Raw genomic sequence first — 16356 nt, 5'->3', positions numbered from 1 at the left:
CCTATTAATTAATGAAATTTTAAAGATCAAGTACCTAAGTAAAAATAAGACTATTAGCTAAATAAATAGACTATCTAGGCAGACCATCGCTTAGATGACGATCTTGAAGATTCTTCTGACAAAGCATTACAGCCAAATTTGGTTGACGGGAAAGTAAAGTTGACAAGAAAAATGATTCATAGGAAAATGATTCTCATTAATATGATTCCTAATAACTTTACTTTCCTGATCAACATTTTAAATTTTATATTTGATTTAAATATCAAACTAAAAATATACTAATTATTCTTTTATTTATAAAAATGAATAATAATAATTATATTATTATATTTATTATTACGATGTATAGTTTAAATATGGATTATTCATCATAATATATAATAATTATAATAAATATGATGATTATTATTATTATATTTAAAAATATTATAATTGAATAAATTTTATAATTCAAAATTTCCCTACAACTATATTGATTAATTATTAATTTATAAAATAATATTTATTTATTATTATTATTATTATCATTATATGATTTATATTATATACTCATATTTTAATTGTTTAATAAATTATTAATTATAATAATAATAACAATTATATATAAAAATTATAATAATATAGTTATAATTATTATAATTATAATTATAGTTATTTATTATACTGAAATGATAAGATTTATAATTTTAAATTATTTTGAAAATGTTGTAATTAATAATAATAATAATAACTATATTATATTGCATTAAATATGTAAGAATCCTAAAACTGAGAAAAAGAATATCTAAGAAAAGTTATGATTCAGAATCCTGGAAAGTTGTACTAACTTTCCTTGTTCTCGGATTCTGATTACTTTCTCAGTTTGATTAAAAATCAAAACAAACATAGGAATTTAAAATTTAAGTAATCAGATTACTTTCCCAGACAGAATCCTGACAACCAAACATGGCCTATGTGGTAAACGAGTTTCTAATCTCGATTTATTTAGTAATTCTATTTTCTAGAATCTTTTAGAGGTAAAAGTAACTCCTATTAACTAACCCGGTCCCAATAAATTAGTACGTTATTCGTTTTCACACATATTAGTACTATATTTATTTTTAACGGAATTTAGGAAACATAGTTTATACTTCGCCTTTGTTAAATTTTAAAACTCTAACTATTATGAGTATTTAGTTAATTAGGATGAGTGTCAAGGTAATATAAAGATTAAATCACTGGAAATTCTGGGACGGGTTTTAATTACAATGAAAAGATTGTAAACTTATTTATACATTTTAAAAATTAATTTGAAATTCCAAATAGAGTCAGAAATTGAAATTTAAGTAAAAATTATCTAGTTAAATTATTGCGAGACCTATATCTGTTATGTTCTATAAATTCATGTGATTTACCTAACTTGATAGTTATGTAATGTTGTTATAGTATTACGTAGTCATCATGTGAAATATAATTCCACTATATCATTCAACCATCATACATATGCGTAATAAAAAAAAATTCATTTTCTTGTATTCATATATACGGGAATCTGGAGTCATACTTTTAGTGTGCGCTATATAAAATTCATATTTATAAACAGTCCATAAATTATAACTCCATATTTGAAGAATTCGATGTAACAAGCTGAAACTTAAATTTTTTTTATGTAATTTGAAACTGAGAATTTTTAATCTTGAAATTTTCATCACTAATCTACTCAACCTTTAGTCCATTTAAAGAGACACTTTATCATGGAAAGAGTTGCATTTACTATATATACATTCTCAGTCAATTTCACATTTCAGTGTGATTAGAGAGTAATCGATCTCGTCATCTCGGTAACACATTTATTTATTACAGACCACTACTATTTTTTATGGTATGCAAAATGAGAATGTAAGAAACATTTTTGAAAGATCCATTAGAAATGAGTTGGTTTCTGGTTTTATTCAAACGAAAATATCAACATACACTGTATGACCTAATTAAACACCTCGATCCAATGTGTGATGAAGCATATTTATAAGTGGTAAAAAAAGAGAAATAAAGTATGGAAGTATTCTCCTCGTTAGTGAGAATTTAAAATGGTTTGCTGTAGTCAAGATTTACAAAGCATTATAATATGATCTCAAAACCCACAGACAGCGGCAGGTGAAATATTAGTATAAAATACATTAAAGCAATGTATATATATATATATATATATATATATATATACACACCATTAGTTCATTACACACATAGCCATAGAGAGAGAGAGAGGGAGAGAGAATTGATATCACAACACAAAGGCGTAAAAATGTGATGAAAGCTTTCTCCACAAGTGAAAAAGGGTGGTTTATGATTTGGGGAAGAAAGGTGAAAATCTGGAAGAATATTTGCGTAGTGAGGTACGTGATTTAATTACTGAATCGTGCGTGCGCCATCCAATATCATTTTCAACAGATATTCACATTTACTATTTCCTCCCCTTTAAACTTCACATTCTCCTTCGGAATTTCAATTAATTCTTGGGGGGCCACTTTTGCGACTAGTATATTTTTTTACCTTCTTCTTCCCCCTAAACTAAACAAATTAATTTGTAGCAGAGTCTCAATCAAGAGCTATGAGTTTCAAGTTAGTTCCCGGCACATATATCGCCTCTTAATGACTTGCACGTTCCCCCCACCTTATACTATTATTCATTATTATCATTTCCTTTTTTATTTCATAAATCTATACTACTTCTACAAGTACCTCAATTAATAATATTAGTCGTTCACAGATGAAACGACAAATTTTTATTTGACATTTGTGTTTCTAAATTATAATATACCAACTTAGTTATTTACTGTTGATTCACATTGCATGCTACTTATTATATTAGTACTAATTCTCTCTCTCTCTCTCTCTCTCTGTTTTTTGGAGTGATCCTTGAACTAAAAACTGCAATCTATTCTAATTTTTCTACATGCTTATTATAGTATTTCGTTGCACATATTCTGTGTTTTGTGCTCTCTTTTTTTTTGTAATTAGAATTTATTTCTATTTGACCGAAAGTAAACCATGTAATATTAAAGCTGCTTTTTTAATTTGACTTAGAAAACTAATCTCAATCAATGGCCTATGATTTTTGTTATCAATCACACACACACATAAATAAAACACACATATTGTAATTTTCTAATAAGTGTAATGTGATCACCAGAATCAGAGTCATAACACTTTCACCTTTCGGCCCCAAAATATATTATATTGTTATATACTTTGGTTCTTGATCATCTCAGATATCAAATAAACTTTTAATTATAAACAGTACGATAATTAATTAGAATCCTTATATATTAATGAACCTAGCTCCAACAAAATGTAGCAGAAATATAGAATGTGTAAACCAAGTAAGTGTGAATAAACATGCATTATTTATCTAAATTAATTTAGAGGGTTGTTTTGACTGTGTTATTCTGTAATAGTAGAAAATGTAGTTCTAGTAGTATTAATTATTGTGTTAATTTGAATTTAATTTTCAGGTGCTGAGTAAGCTGGAGAAATTTAATTACATAAAAAAATAGGACTGCCAGCCCAGTATGGACTTTAAAATCACTAGCTAAAAGATTAACTCAAGGTAACCCCATGTGGAATCTATTTACGAATCATTCATTGGAACTTGTTCTTTTTTTAATGGAATTTTCTGTCATGAATTAAACCTAAGTTCCACTTAAAGTAAAAAATACGAATATTTAGGCATTTGTTGGACTTTGAAGTTAAGTTAACTATCAATAAATATCATGATCTTACATGATTCTATTGTTACATATTATATGCAATTTATAGTACGTAGTATTTCCCTATCTATATATGTATAAACTGATAGATGCATCCTTTAACTAGCTAGAACATTAATTAGTTATGTTTCATTTCATATCTTATGTAAAATTATTTCAAAAGGTTGTGTTCTAATTACGGATTTCAATTAGGCGATTTCAAAATTGATTCACGGTGTTGAGACAATTGTGTTAACGTGATTATATCAAATCATAAAATAATAAAAACTTGAATGAAACCATATTGTTATAATCAAAGAATGGATTGTGCATGCTTTTGAGTGACCCCAAAATTTTGATTAAAACTCGAAATGTTAAAGTTTGGTTAAAATTATAATTGCGTCAGAGTTCTTGGCTGATATATTTGGCTAACGCTAGCTATAGAGTGAAAGTTAGTTAGGATTATATTTGGGTCAGAATTCTTGAGTACTTATTTTTGAACTCCATTAATTACCTGGGCTAATGATGCTATTGAGTCAAAATTCATGAGGTAATTACCTAATAGTCTAATACTAAAACAGTACTCCATTAAGTCGAGATCTTGTAGACTTGTGTGGGTTTCATAACAATTTATTATCCTTGGAGAAAGACATGATATTATAATACTCAGCATAAGGGATTTCAAGTACCACCATTTTCATTTTAATTATGCAGCAAGCAAGATATGTCAAAGTAAGATCCTTTCCTTCACTTACACTTAAATTTAAATCTTTCCCTAGCCTGCCTGCACTGATGATCACCACAGTATATGAAAACTAAAACACAGAAACTATTATTTTCTTTTATTTTATTACTACTATAATTCTAGTGGTTTTACTTTGAGATTGGAGTTGTGTTTTGCACCCAAAAAATCATTGGAATTAGCAATCACCAGACACACGTTAGGCTACCCGAATCGAATGGCTTCGATATTAGTAATCCAATGCTTAATCAAGTCCAAATAATAATACAGTAGTTCTCTTGATATTGATACTTGTACAAAAAGTGCATTAATTATATTGTTATGATTATCCTAGATTGGTGAGGTAGGTCTATGGTTTTGGGTTTGGGGAGTAATGGTAAAAACCAAAAGGTAAATATTAGAAGAGTATGAGTAAATTATATAATTGGGTAGCAATATGATGGGCAATTGATAAGATATAGGCAAGAAATTAGAGAAAGGTCCCTATTTTTGGGCAAGACAAACTAGAAGCAAGCATTAAAAAGGTTTTGATAGGCAGAAGGCATGCATCTACCATTACATGAAAACATTCTACATTTATCCTTCATTTTCACACATTAGGCTTCTGCATTTGCCTATGCCTTTTACCTTGCTGCTCCATCTCTCTCTCTCATATGCTACCTACACATAATATTTTTTGAATCTTTTCTTTCATCTTTTTGGCCATTCCACACTAGTATAATTCCACCCACTCATTAACCCCTCAACCTCCCTTTAGTGCAGTGCTTTTCACGCTCCTTTACTACTCTACTCTACACTATTATTTGTACTCCTATTCAATTTTTGATAAAAGTGATTTACACATGAAATGAAAGCCAAAATCGTGAAATGCAATTATTTAGGTAAAGGCATTCAAATAGGCATTACTTTATAGCAGTAGTAAGTATTTTTCAGTGTAAAATCTACACAAAATTAACCGAAAGTAGACTGATATTTCCTCAGGTAGGGCTACCTAGCTGCTGTGCTACCCTATTTGGAGTACTATGTTATTTGTGTCCGTGCGCCGCACGCGCTTCCTTTTGCGACTGGGCTTGCCTTCTACTACTATTCTTATTTAAGCAACTCTATCAACTCTTGCCACACTAAATACATGGATCTCTGCACTTCTATGGAATTATAAGCATAATTGCATGGGAAAACCCCCTCTCTTTATTTTTTTTCATTATTTTATAACGACAATAATTTCAAATACTTAAGAAAACCCCTCTAATTCTTTTTTTTTCATTATATTACTAATTTTATATACTTAGAAAAAGAAAGAAGCAAGGGATGTGAATAAACATAGTCTCTAGTCATGAGCAATAATGAGAACGCCTTAATAGATTTGCTTCAATTGTTTGTGAAAATGCTAATCATGCTATATAGGACCGTTTTACGAGTTAGTTGTGTGGGCGGATAATTTTTGGTGATTATTAAGTGATGTTGTAATTGCGGGTATAGATTAATGTGTTAAAGTAATTTACTGTATTAATTTTAAAAGAATTGAGTTTGGCCTAAGTCGAATTATAGATCATGTTGTAAGCTATAAAGGGCAGACTTCAAATTCTTTAATTTCTCTATGATGTTATTTTAATAATAGAGACGTATAAGGTTATCAAATTATAATGAGGTCATTTAATGCATCTTATAAGTACTATATATATGTACAGTTTCATGTTCCTTTACGCGGCACTGTTATGCTACAGTGATAAAAAGAGAGAGAGAGAGAGAGAAAAAAAAAGAAAAAGAAAACGTTTCTCAATTTCTCTTTTTACAGCAGAAATGAGAGAGTAAAAAAAATTCATTTTGTTTTTAGCGTGAAAACTTTTGCGGTGGTGTAAATGTACGTGGAATCTGTTGTCCTCGCAGCAACCGGCGTCCAATTTTAGAGCGAGAGAGAGAGAGAGAGAAACAAAAAAAATGTGCGATCGCAACGCATCCCCGCCCTCCTCCTCGTCGTCGAGCGCCGCCGCCGTGAGCCGCCGCCGGAGCCGGCATTCCGCGGAGGAGGAGGTCGGTTGCACGGGGAGATCCTGCCAGTCGTGCACGGCCGGCGTGATCGCGGACTGCGTCGCCGTCTGCTGCTGCCCGTGCGCCGTGGTCAACATTTTCACCCTGGCCTTCGTGAAGCTGCCGTGGGCGGTGGCGCGGAGGTGCATCGGCCGGCGGCGAGAGAGGAGGCGCCGCCTGGAGGAGGAGCGGCGGAAGCGCGGCGGCGGGGGTGTGGATGGGGCGACGACGTCGGAGATCGTGGTGAATATCGGTGAGGAGTTGTTAAATGACGAATTTGGGGCTGAGTTGAAAGGGGAAGAGGTGTGGTTGGAGTTGTATGAGTTGGGGCATTTGGGTTTTGGTAGGGTTTCCTTTACGGGGATTCCTTTCCAAGACAAGGGTGATTAGGGAATTTCGCATCCCTTTTTCACATTTCTTTCCCGAGGGAAAAGCTTTACCATTTTTTACGGTCTTCATTGGTCGAAATTCAAATGACCGTTTTACCCTTATGGATTGTGAAAGTATATGTGGAGTTTTAGCAGTTATTGATGGCCGTTTCAAGAATTTCTCCCTCTCTTTCTCTTCATTTTTTACACATATCTGTTTGAATTATTTTTAAATTATAATTGAATATTTTCAAAACTTATAGTAGTATTCGACAGTAAAATAAATATTCGAACACTATTCAGCTATTTTTGCTAAATCTTATAATAATGAGATATTTTGGTCGTCAAAGTTTTATCTGTAATTGGAGTAGTTGGCTCTTCTGCTTATGAATCAGATCTGACTTGGCTTTGGCCTTTGGCTATTAAAAATTCAATTGCCGAAACTTTTATGATTTTTATTCCTTATTTTTCTAAATAGTAGTAACTAAACTCTGATGTAGACGCGTGGATGTGAAAATTAACATTTTCTTGATTTAAACAGGTTTGATTTAATACTACTAAACATAGTTATTGACTTTCAAAACACGAATATCAACTTCAATTGGAACGATTTGGCATCAAACTTTTACTTGTTAAACTGTTTTATCTTCTATCACAAGTAAAGAGCTTCTCTACTAGATTTGAAAACGACCTTACTTGATTTCGCTATCCACTCCTATTTTCAATAAAATATGAATGTTTACTCCATATTATAAATCACAATAAAAGTTCTCTTACATTATGATTATTCACGATAAGAGTTTATTTACTCTTTGTCCCAAGCTATTCTCTATCAACTTAATTTTTAAACATCAATTTCTTAATATGAATTAACAAGAAGAGTGAACAATCCAAATAATGGTTTCAAAAGACCTCAAACAGCTTTAATTTGAACACGCTATAATGTTTTACATGTTATGTTTAATTTTGCAATAATGTCCAAAGTTTGGGTATAAATATACGATTATGTCTAATTTAAGGGATTTAAGCATACAACTCTAGTATTGAACATAAGCATAGATTGTAGTATGATGGATCCTCTCTAATTGAATTCAATCGAGCGTCATTGATTAAGTTGGAATTTAATAATCCACAATCAATATTTATTACTAGTATTTATAATAGGAATTTACGTGTGTCTTTATAAACGAACCCAAATAAGCTCACACGATACCTCTCCCCAAACTTCTAGATTTAATCAGGACTTCAATTCAATTATTTGAAATTGTCATGGTTTATATGTGTTATAATTATAACCTGCGCCTACATTTATAGCCGCTGTCACGTCTAATTCCTAATTACTGCAATTTACAACACTGTAAAATTTCTGTAATTTGAGCTCTACCTATATGGCTGTGGCTAGTTCCTAATTCTCGCCTATGTTATGGCAAAATTCATTTCTCTTTCCTTGCTATTCTTTTACGTTCTAAAACTATTATCAAGAAGCTAGTATAATAATAGTAGAATTCTTGGAGATTTAAAAAAACTAGTAATGTTTTCATGGACTCCATTATAAGATGTGTATGGTCAAACGAATAAACACGGTATTAATGAGAGTTTTCTCTCTTTTATTTGAAAAAAAATCAATGTGTGTTTTTTGACCTTTTGTCTTAACGATGCGAGGTGACAATCAAACTTTAATTTCCAAAGCGGATATTTGACCTCATTTTGTATTATTAGTCTTCTAACTAGTTAATAACTATAGAAATCTTTTGCTTTCTGCATATTTCATTTTTGCAACACCAAGAACAAGCAATTACTACAATGCAACATCATAATTCATAAGTAAACATGCATTAAAATAGAATATGAATGAAAGAATTTAATGACGTAAAGCTATGAACAAACAATTTACATTCACATTATATTAATTGAATTGTTGTTGAAGTATAAAATTAACAATATTTTTGTATTATGTGGCAATACTTTGTTGTGTAATAAGAATTTACAAGTTTATGTCGGCCAATAATTGAAAAGGATAATTTTGTTTACTAGATACAGATTAGATTTGTTTTTCTTTTTTCAAACTTCAATTTATTTTATTCTCTCAATTTCACTATCTTCACCAACACTGCCACAGGACCACATTTAATTTCGTTTGATGGAAAATGAGTGCACGCAAATATTAACAATTGCGAATTCCAAATGAAGGAAACTACAATTCAATGATGTCACGTACCAAGATTACATATATTTAGATTTGGCTATAATTGTTCTTAAATTAAATGATTAAATTAACCTTACACTTACTATTAAAGATGGTGGACATTCCCCCTTCACAATTTTGATGGTTTTTAGAAAAAGTTATAGAAAGAGGACTGTAAATGATTGGTTTATGATACTACATAAATTTATCATCCATCTATTGATTATAACCAACTCATCTTTATCAAGAAATGATGACAAATTGGTCATCATATTTTACGTGTTGAAATTTTGCCAAGGTGATCGCATGGAATAAGAAAGAAAATAATACTCTCTCGGTCCATAAAAAAATAATTATAGTTATAAATGACATGAATTTTAATAAGAAATTAATAAAATAAGAGAGAAGTATAAAAGATAGATAAAATACAAGAGATAGGAAAAACGTATGGCTAAACTGTAAAATATGTGAAATTTTTTTTTTTCGAAATGAAACTACTTTTTGTGGTTATCCTAAATTTGTAAAATGAAACTATTATTCATGGAATAATAATAATAATAATAATAATAATAATAATAATAATAATAATAATAATAATAATAATAATAATAATAATAATGTGACAGGTGAATTTTTTGAAGGGTAAATTCGAAAATATATGGAAACTATAAATCGAATAAATTGAAATGAAATGAAATGAAATGAAATAGAGAGTAATCGACTCTAATTTTGATTGTAGAGTACTGCACAATCTTTCTGCATTTGATTTGAGAGAGGGAAAAGAGGAGTAGTGAGTTGAGAATCGGAGATGGCAGCGGCGGAAGGTACTGCGCCGACTCGGATAATGGTGGCGGTGAACGAGTCAACTCTCAAAGGTTATCCCCACGCCTCCATAAGCAGCAGAGGAGCTTTTGACTGGACTCTAAACAAAATCGTCCGCACCAACACTTCCGATTTCAAGCTTCTGTTACTTCATGTTCAAGTCCCCGACGAAGACGGTACTAATTCTTCGAATTTTCGCTATATGTTGGTGTATTTTGAAGTTTTCGTACTTGCAGGCGTTTTGATTCTGTGATTATCGCTTCTTATTTGTCTACTTCATTGAGATTAAGTTAAACTATGTGCTTTTGGTTTAGCTAGGGATTGTATGTGCTTAGATTGTTTTTTGAAATTTGTTTGCTTAACGAAGAAGCTGGAATAGGGAGATTCTTTCTTTTCCCGAGTCTTCTTATTTGTCGATCTATTTCGTGATCAAGTTATAATCATTTTTATTATTGTATTGTAATTGTTCCATTGTGTGTGGTTGGGCGAATTAGAGCAATCAGATAGTTGTGAGAACAAATCGTCGCCATTGTTATTAACTTCCAACCATGATTTTTGAATAATTATTTGCCGAGAGCTGAGTTCGAAATGTTTGAAAACTAGTAGTATAATTTTTCTATGTTGCGCTTATACATGAAATTGGTGTCTAACTTCTTTTTACTGTTCTCGCTTATCTGTTTTTTTCTTCATTTTTGATATTTGTTATGTTTCAGATTCCGAATTAATAGGTACTTGACTTAAACAATGATCAATTACTTTGAATGTAGAATATTTCACGAATGATTCTCTGCCAATCTTTGTTTGGGTGCATATGTTTTCAAGTTGCTTTTCTTCCCTGATTTTGATGTTTACTAGAGTGCTACCAGTTATCTCATTGACATGATCAATTCGCGAACATCTCTGAAGTTTGCCTCTTGTTCAAAAACAAAAGAAAATTTGAATTTTTAGATGTGTGTTTTCTTAATTTGTTGAGCAGATTGATGAAAAATGCTAAATTACTCAACTCGTATAGGTTTCGATGATGTGGATAGCATATTTGCATCCCCAGAAGATTTCAGGACGATGAAGCGTAGAGATAAGATCAGAGGTCTTCATCTTTTGGAGTACTTCGTGAATCACTGTCATGAAATTGGGGTATAAAGGCAATCTGACTCTGGCTATGTAGAACTTCCCCCTCCCCTTCCATATTGTTCATTTTAGTGTATTTTGGCTCACCTGCATGACTAATGTAGTTATACTAACATTTTTGTAGGTTGCTTGTGAAGCATGGATAAAGATAGGTGATCCCAAAGAAGTCATCTGCCATGAAGTTAATCATGTCCAGCCAGATTTTCTTGTTGTGGGAAGCAGAGGTCTTGGACCTTTCCAGAAGTACGCATGCTTATTGTGATTCTAATCCGATATTCATTGTGAATTTTCCCCAACATGATGACAAATTATAGTATTTAGTTTGAAGATTCAGCTTTTCCTAATACTCTGGCATTGAATTTGTGACCTGTTTTGCAGGGTGTTTGTGGGAACTGTGAGTGAATTTTGTGTGAAGCATGCTGATTGCCCTGTGATGGCAATCAAGCGCAATGCATCTCAGACTCCTCAGGATCCTGTTGACGACTGAGTGCTACTGCTTCCTGTTAATCGGCGATCAATTGGGACATATTAATCTATCCTATTCAATGTAAGTTGATTGATGTTGTTTTTCTCTTCTTTCCTTATGCACTTCTGATACTGAGTTGAGTCTTGACCATTTGTCTGTTCCTCGTATATTAAGCCAGTTTGAGTGCCTTGTAAAGTATTAGTGAGCAAGATTTGTGATTGTGGACAATATCATTGTCGTCTTTTCAGTTTATTGAGATGATCACGTTTAGGTCTCGTATGTTGATGATCGACACTCATTCTTCTCTCTCATTTCACAGCTCCAGCAGCAAGAGCTGAAACCAATTGTTGTGCTCAAGCTTATAATTTTGATAATATATTTAAGGAGCATGTTTAGAATTTTGATATATACAATTATTTTTAGCTTGACGGTAAATTGGATATAATCATTTTCGGAGCACAACATTACACAAAAACCAGAAAATGCAAATAAAAAAACGAATAAAATAACAAAGCGAAACCTAGGTTTATTAGAATGATAGAGCAGGTGCAGCAGCAGGGCGTAGCCAATAATTTAATCCTCATACAAGCAACGACACTACACCCCTGTTTATCCTATTGCCAATATACAAAATGCTAACAGCAAAACAAAAATAAATAAAATTGGTGCTCTCTTGTGTTCCATCAAACTCAACCAAAAACATCTACAACAATTGCATTTGCAGACCAACACTAGATCACGATGAGCTTTACTCAGCAATAACTCTTACCATGTCGCCAACTGTCTCAATCTTCTCCATCAGATGCTTCATTTCGTCCTTCAACCCCGACTCGTCCTCCAATGAGAATTTCGAATGGTAGTTCTCCACAATGGCCGTCGTGATCTCAAGCTTCTGCTTGATGGTATTGAGATCCGAAACCAAGTTCTCAGCTTCCCGATTCTCAGGAGCTGTTTTAGGAGGCGGCGACGCTTTTGGATGAGATCTACGCGACTTTGAACCAGCTGGAGACCGCTGCAACGCGTAGCTAACATTCTCTGAACCAAATGGACACTGGCTTGATGATGATTTGAAGGCTGCTTCTGCATCAGAGTCCTTCTTGTACACAATCTTGATTGAGTTACTATCTTTTTCGACCTTCGTTTCTCTCGTGCTGAGGCTCCCAAATTTGCCAAACATCCCCACAACCTCTTTCTTTGAAGGCAGAGGAAATCCAGGTTTGAAAGACAGATTAAGGCATGGCCAAGTTTTGCCCTTTTCAGATTCTTTGCTACTTTTCGCGACACTTGCCGTAACAGCTTTCTTGGACTTCTTAGGTGTCTTTGATGCTACAAGAGTATCCTGGTCGGGCGAATTGTTGTCTGTTTTCTCCTCAGTTAGTTCGTGGCTTACATCCCTTAGCTCAGACGGCACTGATTTCCCTTTACCTGTTTTGCGATTGAGATATATTTTATAGTCCGATCCGTGAAAGTAGGTTGAGTTTCTGAGTGCAGAGATAAATGCCCAAACCGTATCAAGGGAACCTTTCTTGCTTAGATAATATGGATCGAGAGCTGCGTGTTGTATCTCTAACAGCAGTTCATTAACCGGAAGATCAACATCGGACACAGAGAAACTCAGCTTCTTACCATCCTTGACTATATGCGTATCAGTGTCAACAGAGGTACTAACAGTTCCTGTCAGCCCGACATCCACAGACTGAGACGTAGCAGTTTCCTGTTCCTCTGTGCGCTCTCCAGCCTCAGTCGTCTTGGTAGCTTCACCATTCTCAGCTTGTGCTGCAGACTTAAAACTCGCGTTACCCACTCTCCATGCAAGATTTGTATACGGAGGAGATAAGTATTTGCTCTTCTTCCTCTCCCTCGGGGTAGACAATGTATCTGAGTCATCTTTGGCTTCAGAAGCATCTTCAGTAGCAGAAACATTAATTTCCTTTGGTTTCCGTGACAACTTGCCTCCGTTTACACCATCTGCACCGTTATCTTTTGCATCTGTTATCATAGGGGACAACACTGAGATATCTGCCAATTTCTTCCTACCTCTTTTACCTGTTGAAGAAGGGTGCTCACTGCCAGCTCCCTTTAGTTCTCCATTGTTATCCTTCTTCCTCTTCCGGGTGGTCGTGGACTTCTCGACATCTGTGCCCTGTTTATCTGAAGCTGCCAGCTTCCTACTTTCCGGCTTAAATTTTTTGTTTTCTCCCATGAGCTCAGCCACACTTCTCTGCTTCCTTTTATGCAAAACCTTATTCTCCGACGGAGAGCGTGAGTTCACAGAACGAGCTGTGGGCGTAGAGAGCCAGTCATCGTCCTGTGGGCCAAGGATAGGGACTTCAATCGGAACACTGAAATCAACCCCAGCCCCATTTCTGCCTTGATTCTTGTCTTCCAAACCTTCAATATCAAAGGGCTCGTGATACGCAGACAGCATATAACCACCTTTATAATAATAAAGCACAGACAACCAACTCCTCAAAACAGCAAGGTTGAGAGCATTTCCCACAGAAACCACATTTGCTAACTGCTTGACTTTATCCAACACATCTGCAGGTTCATACTTGGGGAAGGGAAGTCGACAAATATCTACCTCTGGCAAGACAACCCCTTCTTTCAATCCAGCATTCGTCACCTCTGGCTTAGCAAGATTGTCTTTCTTCTCCTTAGAGATACACTTACATCTCATATCTAACTCCAACAGCCTACCAACCTCATCCGTAGCAGACTGTACAGCATTAAGAAAGCTCTTAGAACTACTACCTTTCGACATCTCTGAAAAATTATCCACAAAGGGTATCAGCTGTGATGGAGAGCACCAAGAACAAGAATTATCCCCAAAAAAGGCCACTAGGAGACGACCCTCTTGTTTACGAGCCATAGCAAACTCTGAAGCATATTTTGGATCATACACCTGCCCCGGCCACCACGGATGACTCTTGATTTTACCCCAAACAAAATCCCCCACACGAAACCCGTGTTCCTCTTTATTCATCTCCAAATCATTCATCTTATCATCATCAACGCCTCCTTCACATCCATCTCCGTCCACATCCATAACATCAGTCCCACTTCCATCCAATTCCTTATCACCTGTAGATATACATTCCCCTGTTTCCTCCAAAGAATTCTCACCAATTTCATTATTCTGATTGCAACCATTCGCATCAAATGTAGACTCCACAATAACTTCAGTCTGCACAACTTGTTCACTAACAATAGCATCAGGATCAGAACCACCATCGCATTTCCTCAGATTAGAAACACTAGTTCGCTCTTCTTTCGGTTTAGAATCCGAAACCCCCATTTCGGAGTCGGGATCATCAGAGAGGATTTTTGTTGCAGCAACAATATCTTCTAAAGTTGCCATTTTTATACTCAAAATCCAAAAAACCCCCAAATTTCTCTCCGTTTCAAAATATTACCAGAAGCTCTCGGACATTTACAACTGCAATAAAATAAACCAACAAATAAGGAATAAAAACCGAATTAAAGGCAGTAAATTGCAGGTATAACTAAACATCAACTAGCAATATCACCAAATAAACTGAAACAAAGAAACGCCCGAGATAATGTTCAAATCCCTAAACTAACACAGAGGCACAGCAAACCTCACTAACATAAAAAATCGATTAAAAAATTTAATAATAAATCATATCCAAATCAGAACGAGCTAAATTCAAAAGAACTGAAGCAGAGAAAGAAAATATTTTTTTTCAAAAAGAGGGAAAGGGGAAATTGAGCTATTAACTTACGCTGTCAAATACTCAGACACGCATCTTCTCCAAAAAATAGCTACGCAGAGAGAAATTCTAGGAAAGCGTTTGTGACTGTAGCATGAGTTTAACAATTAGGGTTTATGGATATTTTCTCGGACAAAATGAAATGAAAATCGATAATAGTTTATTTATTTTCGAGAGAGAATTAAATAAGGGATTTTGTAATAAATAAAAGCTGAGGGATATGTTTGAGTGGAGCGCGGTGCACCAAACACAACTTATGAGTTGGACTATTTGAATCTGTTGAAGTGCTATTGGAAGATATCATTGACTATGCAACAACACTGCGACGGTGTCTTGCACCAGCTGCAGTGGAACCCGACCCATTTTAAGTGCAGGCGGTGGTCTTCCAATGCCATTTGAATGATTTCCACATGTCATAATTATGATTAATTACTTAGCACCCCTACTAATTTCTAATTAATTACTCATCCTTCTCATATGAGGAGTACCGATTGATTTCGACGTAAATTTTAAGAAATAGTACTATAAATTATTATTTGTGAAAAAAATAATGAAATGTGTGAATCTCATTTATATAATATATTATTTTATAATAAAATATGTGTAAGAAGAGGTTAATAAAACATAGGTTTATTAGAATACTCCTATTTATGGAATGAGTGAATTAGAACTTCTAATATGATCTTGACTATATGAAAACTAAGAGCATGAATAACGCAAGGGGCCGGGCCGCATCTCGCGAGTCCCGGCCCGTCCCAAGCGTTGGAGGAGGTGGAGTCACGGCCCAGGCCAGTCCCGGGGCCGCTTTTGCGGCTCGGTGACGGTCCCGCGTCCCGGCCTGGGCCGGCGTTGGAGCTTCCGGGGCGAGGGGGTTCGGGCCGCAATTTCTGAATTTTTACATTTTGGAAGAGGAAGAAGAGGGAGGGGGAGAGGAAGAAGAAGGAGGAAGAAGGAGGAGGAAGAGAGGGAGAGGGGCGACGTGGGCAGATTTGCATTTTTTGTTTTTTTTTTTGCATTTTTTTAATAATCTAATTTTTTTATATTTTTTAGGTTATGATTTATTGTATTTGTATTAAAAATGAAATTCTCGCGTTATAAATGAAATTCTAGCGTTATAAATGAAATTTTTCGTGTTATAAATTTCCGGCGCTTTTTATT

At 34.2% G+C, this 16356-nt stretch overlaps 3 protein-coding genes and 1 long non-coding RNA gene across 5 annotated transcripts; 3 read left to right on the top strand and 1 right to left on the bottom strand.

The window, feature by feature from the left end:
* Positions 1-2243: 2243 nt before the first annotated feature.
* Positions 2244-5662, top strand: LOC121747372. The gene is made up of 3 exons (XR_006039194.1): positions 2244-2372; positions 3492-3586; positions 5449-5662. It is a non-coding gene; the product is annotated as an uncharacterized LOC121747372 (long non-coding RNA).
* Positions 5663-6405: 743 nt separating this feature from the next.
* Positions 6406-6885, top strand: LOC121749107. Its single transcript, XM_042143710.1, has one exon. It carries the CDS (start codon positions 6406-6408, stop codon positions 6883-6885), a length of 480 nt encoding a protein of 159 aa, XP_041999644.1.
* Positions 6886-9762: 2877 nt separating this feature from the next.
* LOC121746916 (universal stress protein A-like protein) lies at positions 9763-11743 on the top strand. Its single transcript, XM_042140879.1, has 4 exons — positions 9763-10046; positions 10883-11004; positions 11123-11241; positions 11377-11743. Exons 1-4 carry the CDS (start codon positions 9857-9859, stop codon positions 11483-11485), a joined length of 540 nt encoding a protein of 179 aa, XP_041996813.1. The 5' UTR covers positions 9763-9856; the 3' UTR covers positions 11486-11743.
* Positions 11744-11970: 227 nt separating this feature from the next.
* Positions 11971-15371, bottom strand: LOC121748495. Of its 2 annotated transcripts, XM_042142890.1 has the most exons (3): positions 15211-15371; positions 13511-14903; positions 11971-13432 (listed from the first exon to the last, which is right to left on the bottom strand). In XM_042142890.1, exons 2-3 carry the CDS (start codon positions 14823-14825, stop codon positions 12213-12215), a joined length of 2535 nt encoding a protein of 844 aa, XP_041998824.1. In that variant the 5' UTR covers positions 14826-14903; positions 15211-15371; the 3' UTR covers positions 11971-12212. The 2 variants fall into 2 exon arrangements, with proteins under 2 accessions (XP_041998824.1, XP_041998823.1); XM_042142889.1 differs by having other exon boundaries at positions 11971-14903.
* Between the last annotated feature and the right edge of the window lie 985 nt (positions 15372-16356).

The sequence above is a fragment of the Salvia splendens genome, chromosome 9 (genome assembly GCF_004379255.2).
Source record: "Salvia splendens isolate huo1 chromosome 9, SspV2, whole genome shotgun sequence".
NCBI classification, from domain to species: Eukaryota; Viridiplantae; Streptophyta; class Magnoliopsida; order Lamiales; family Lamiaceae; genus Salvia; species Salvia splendens.
The sequence above is the reverse complement of the archived record's forward strand: the minus strand, read 5'-3'. Positions and strand labels throughout refer to the sequence as shown.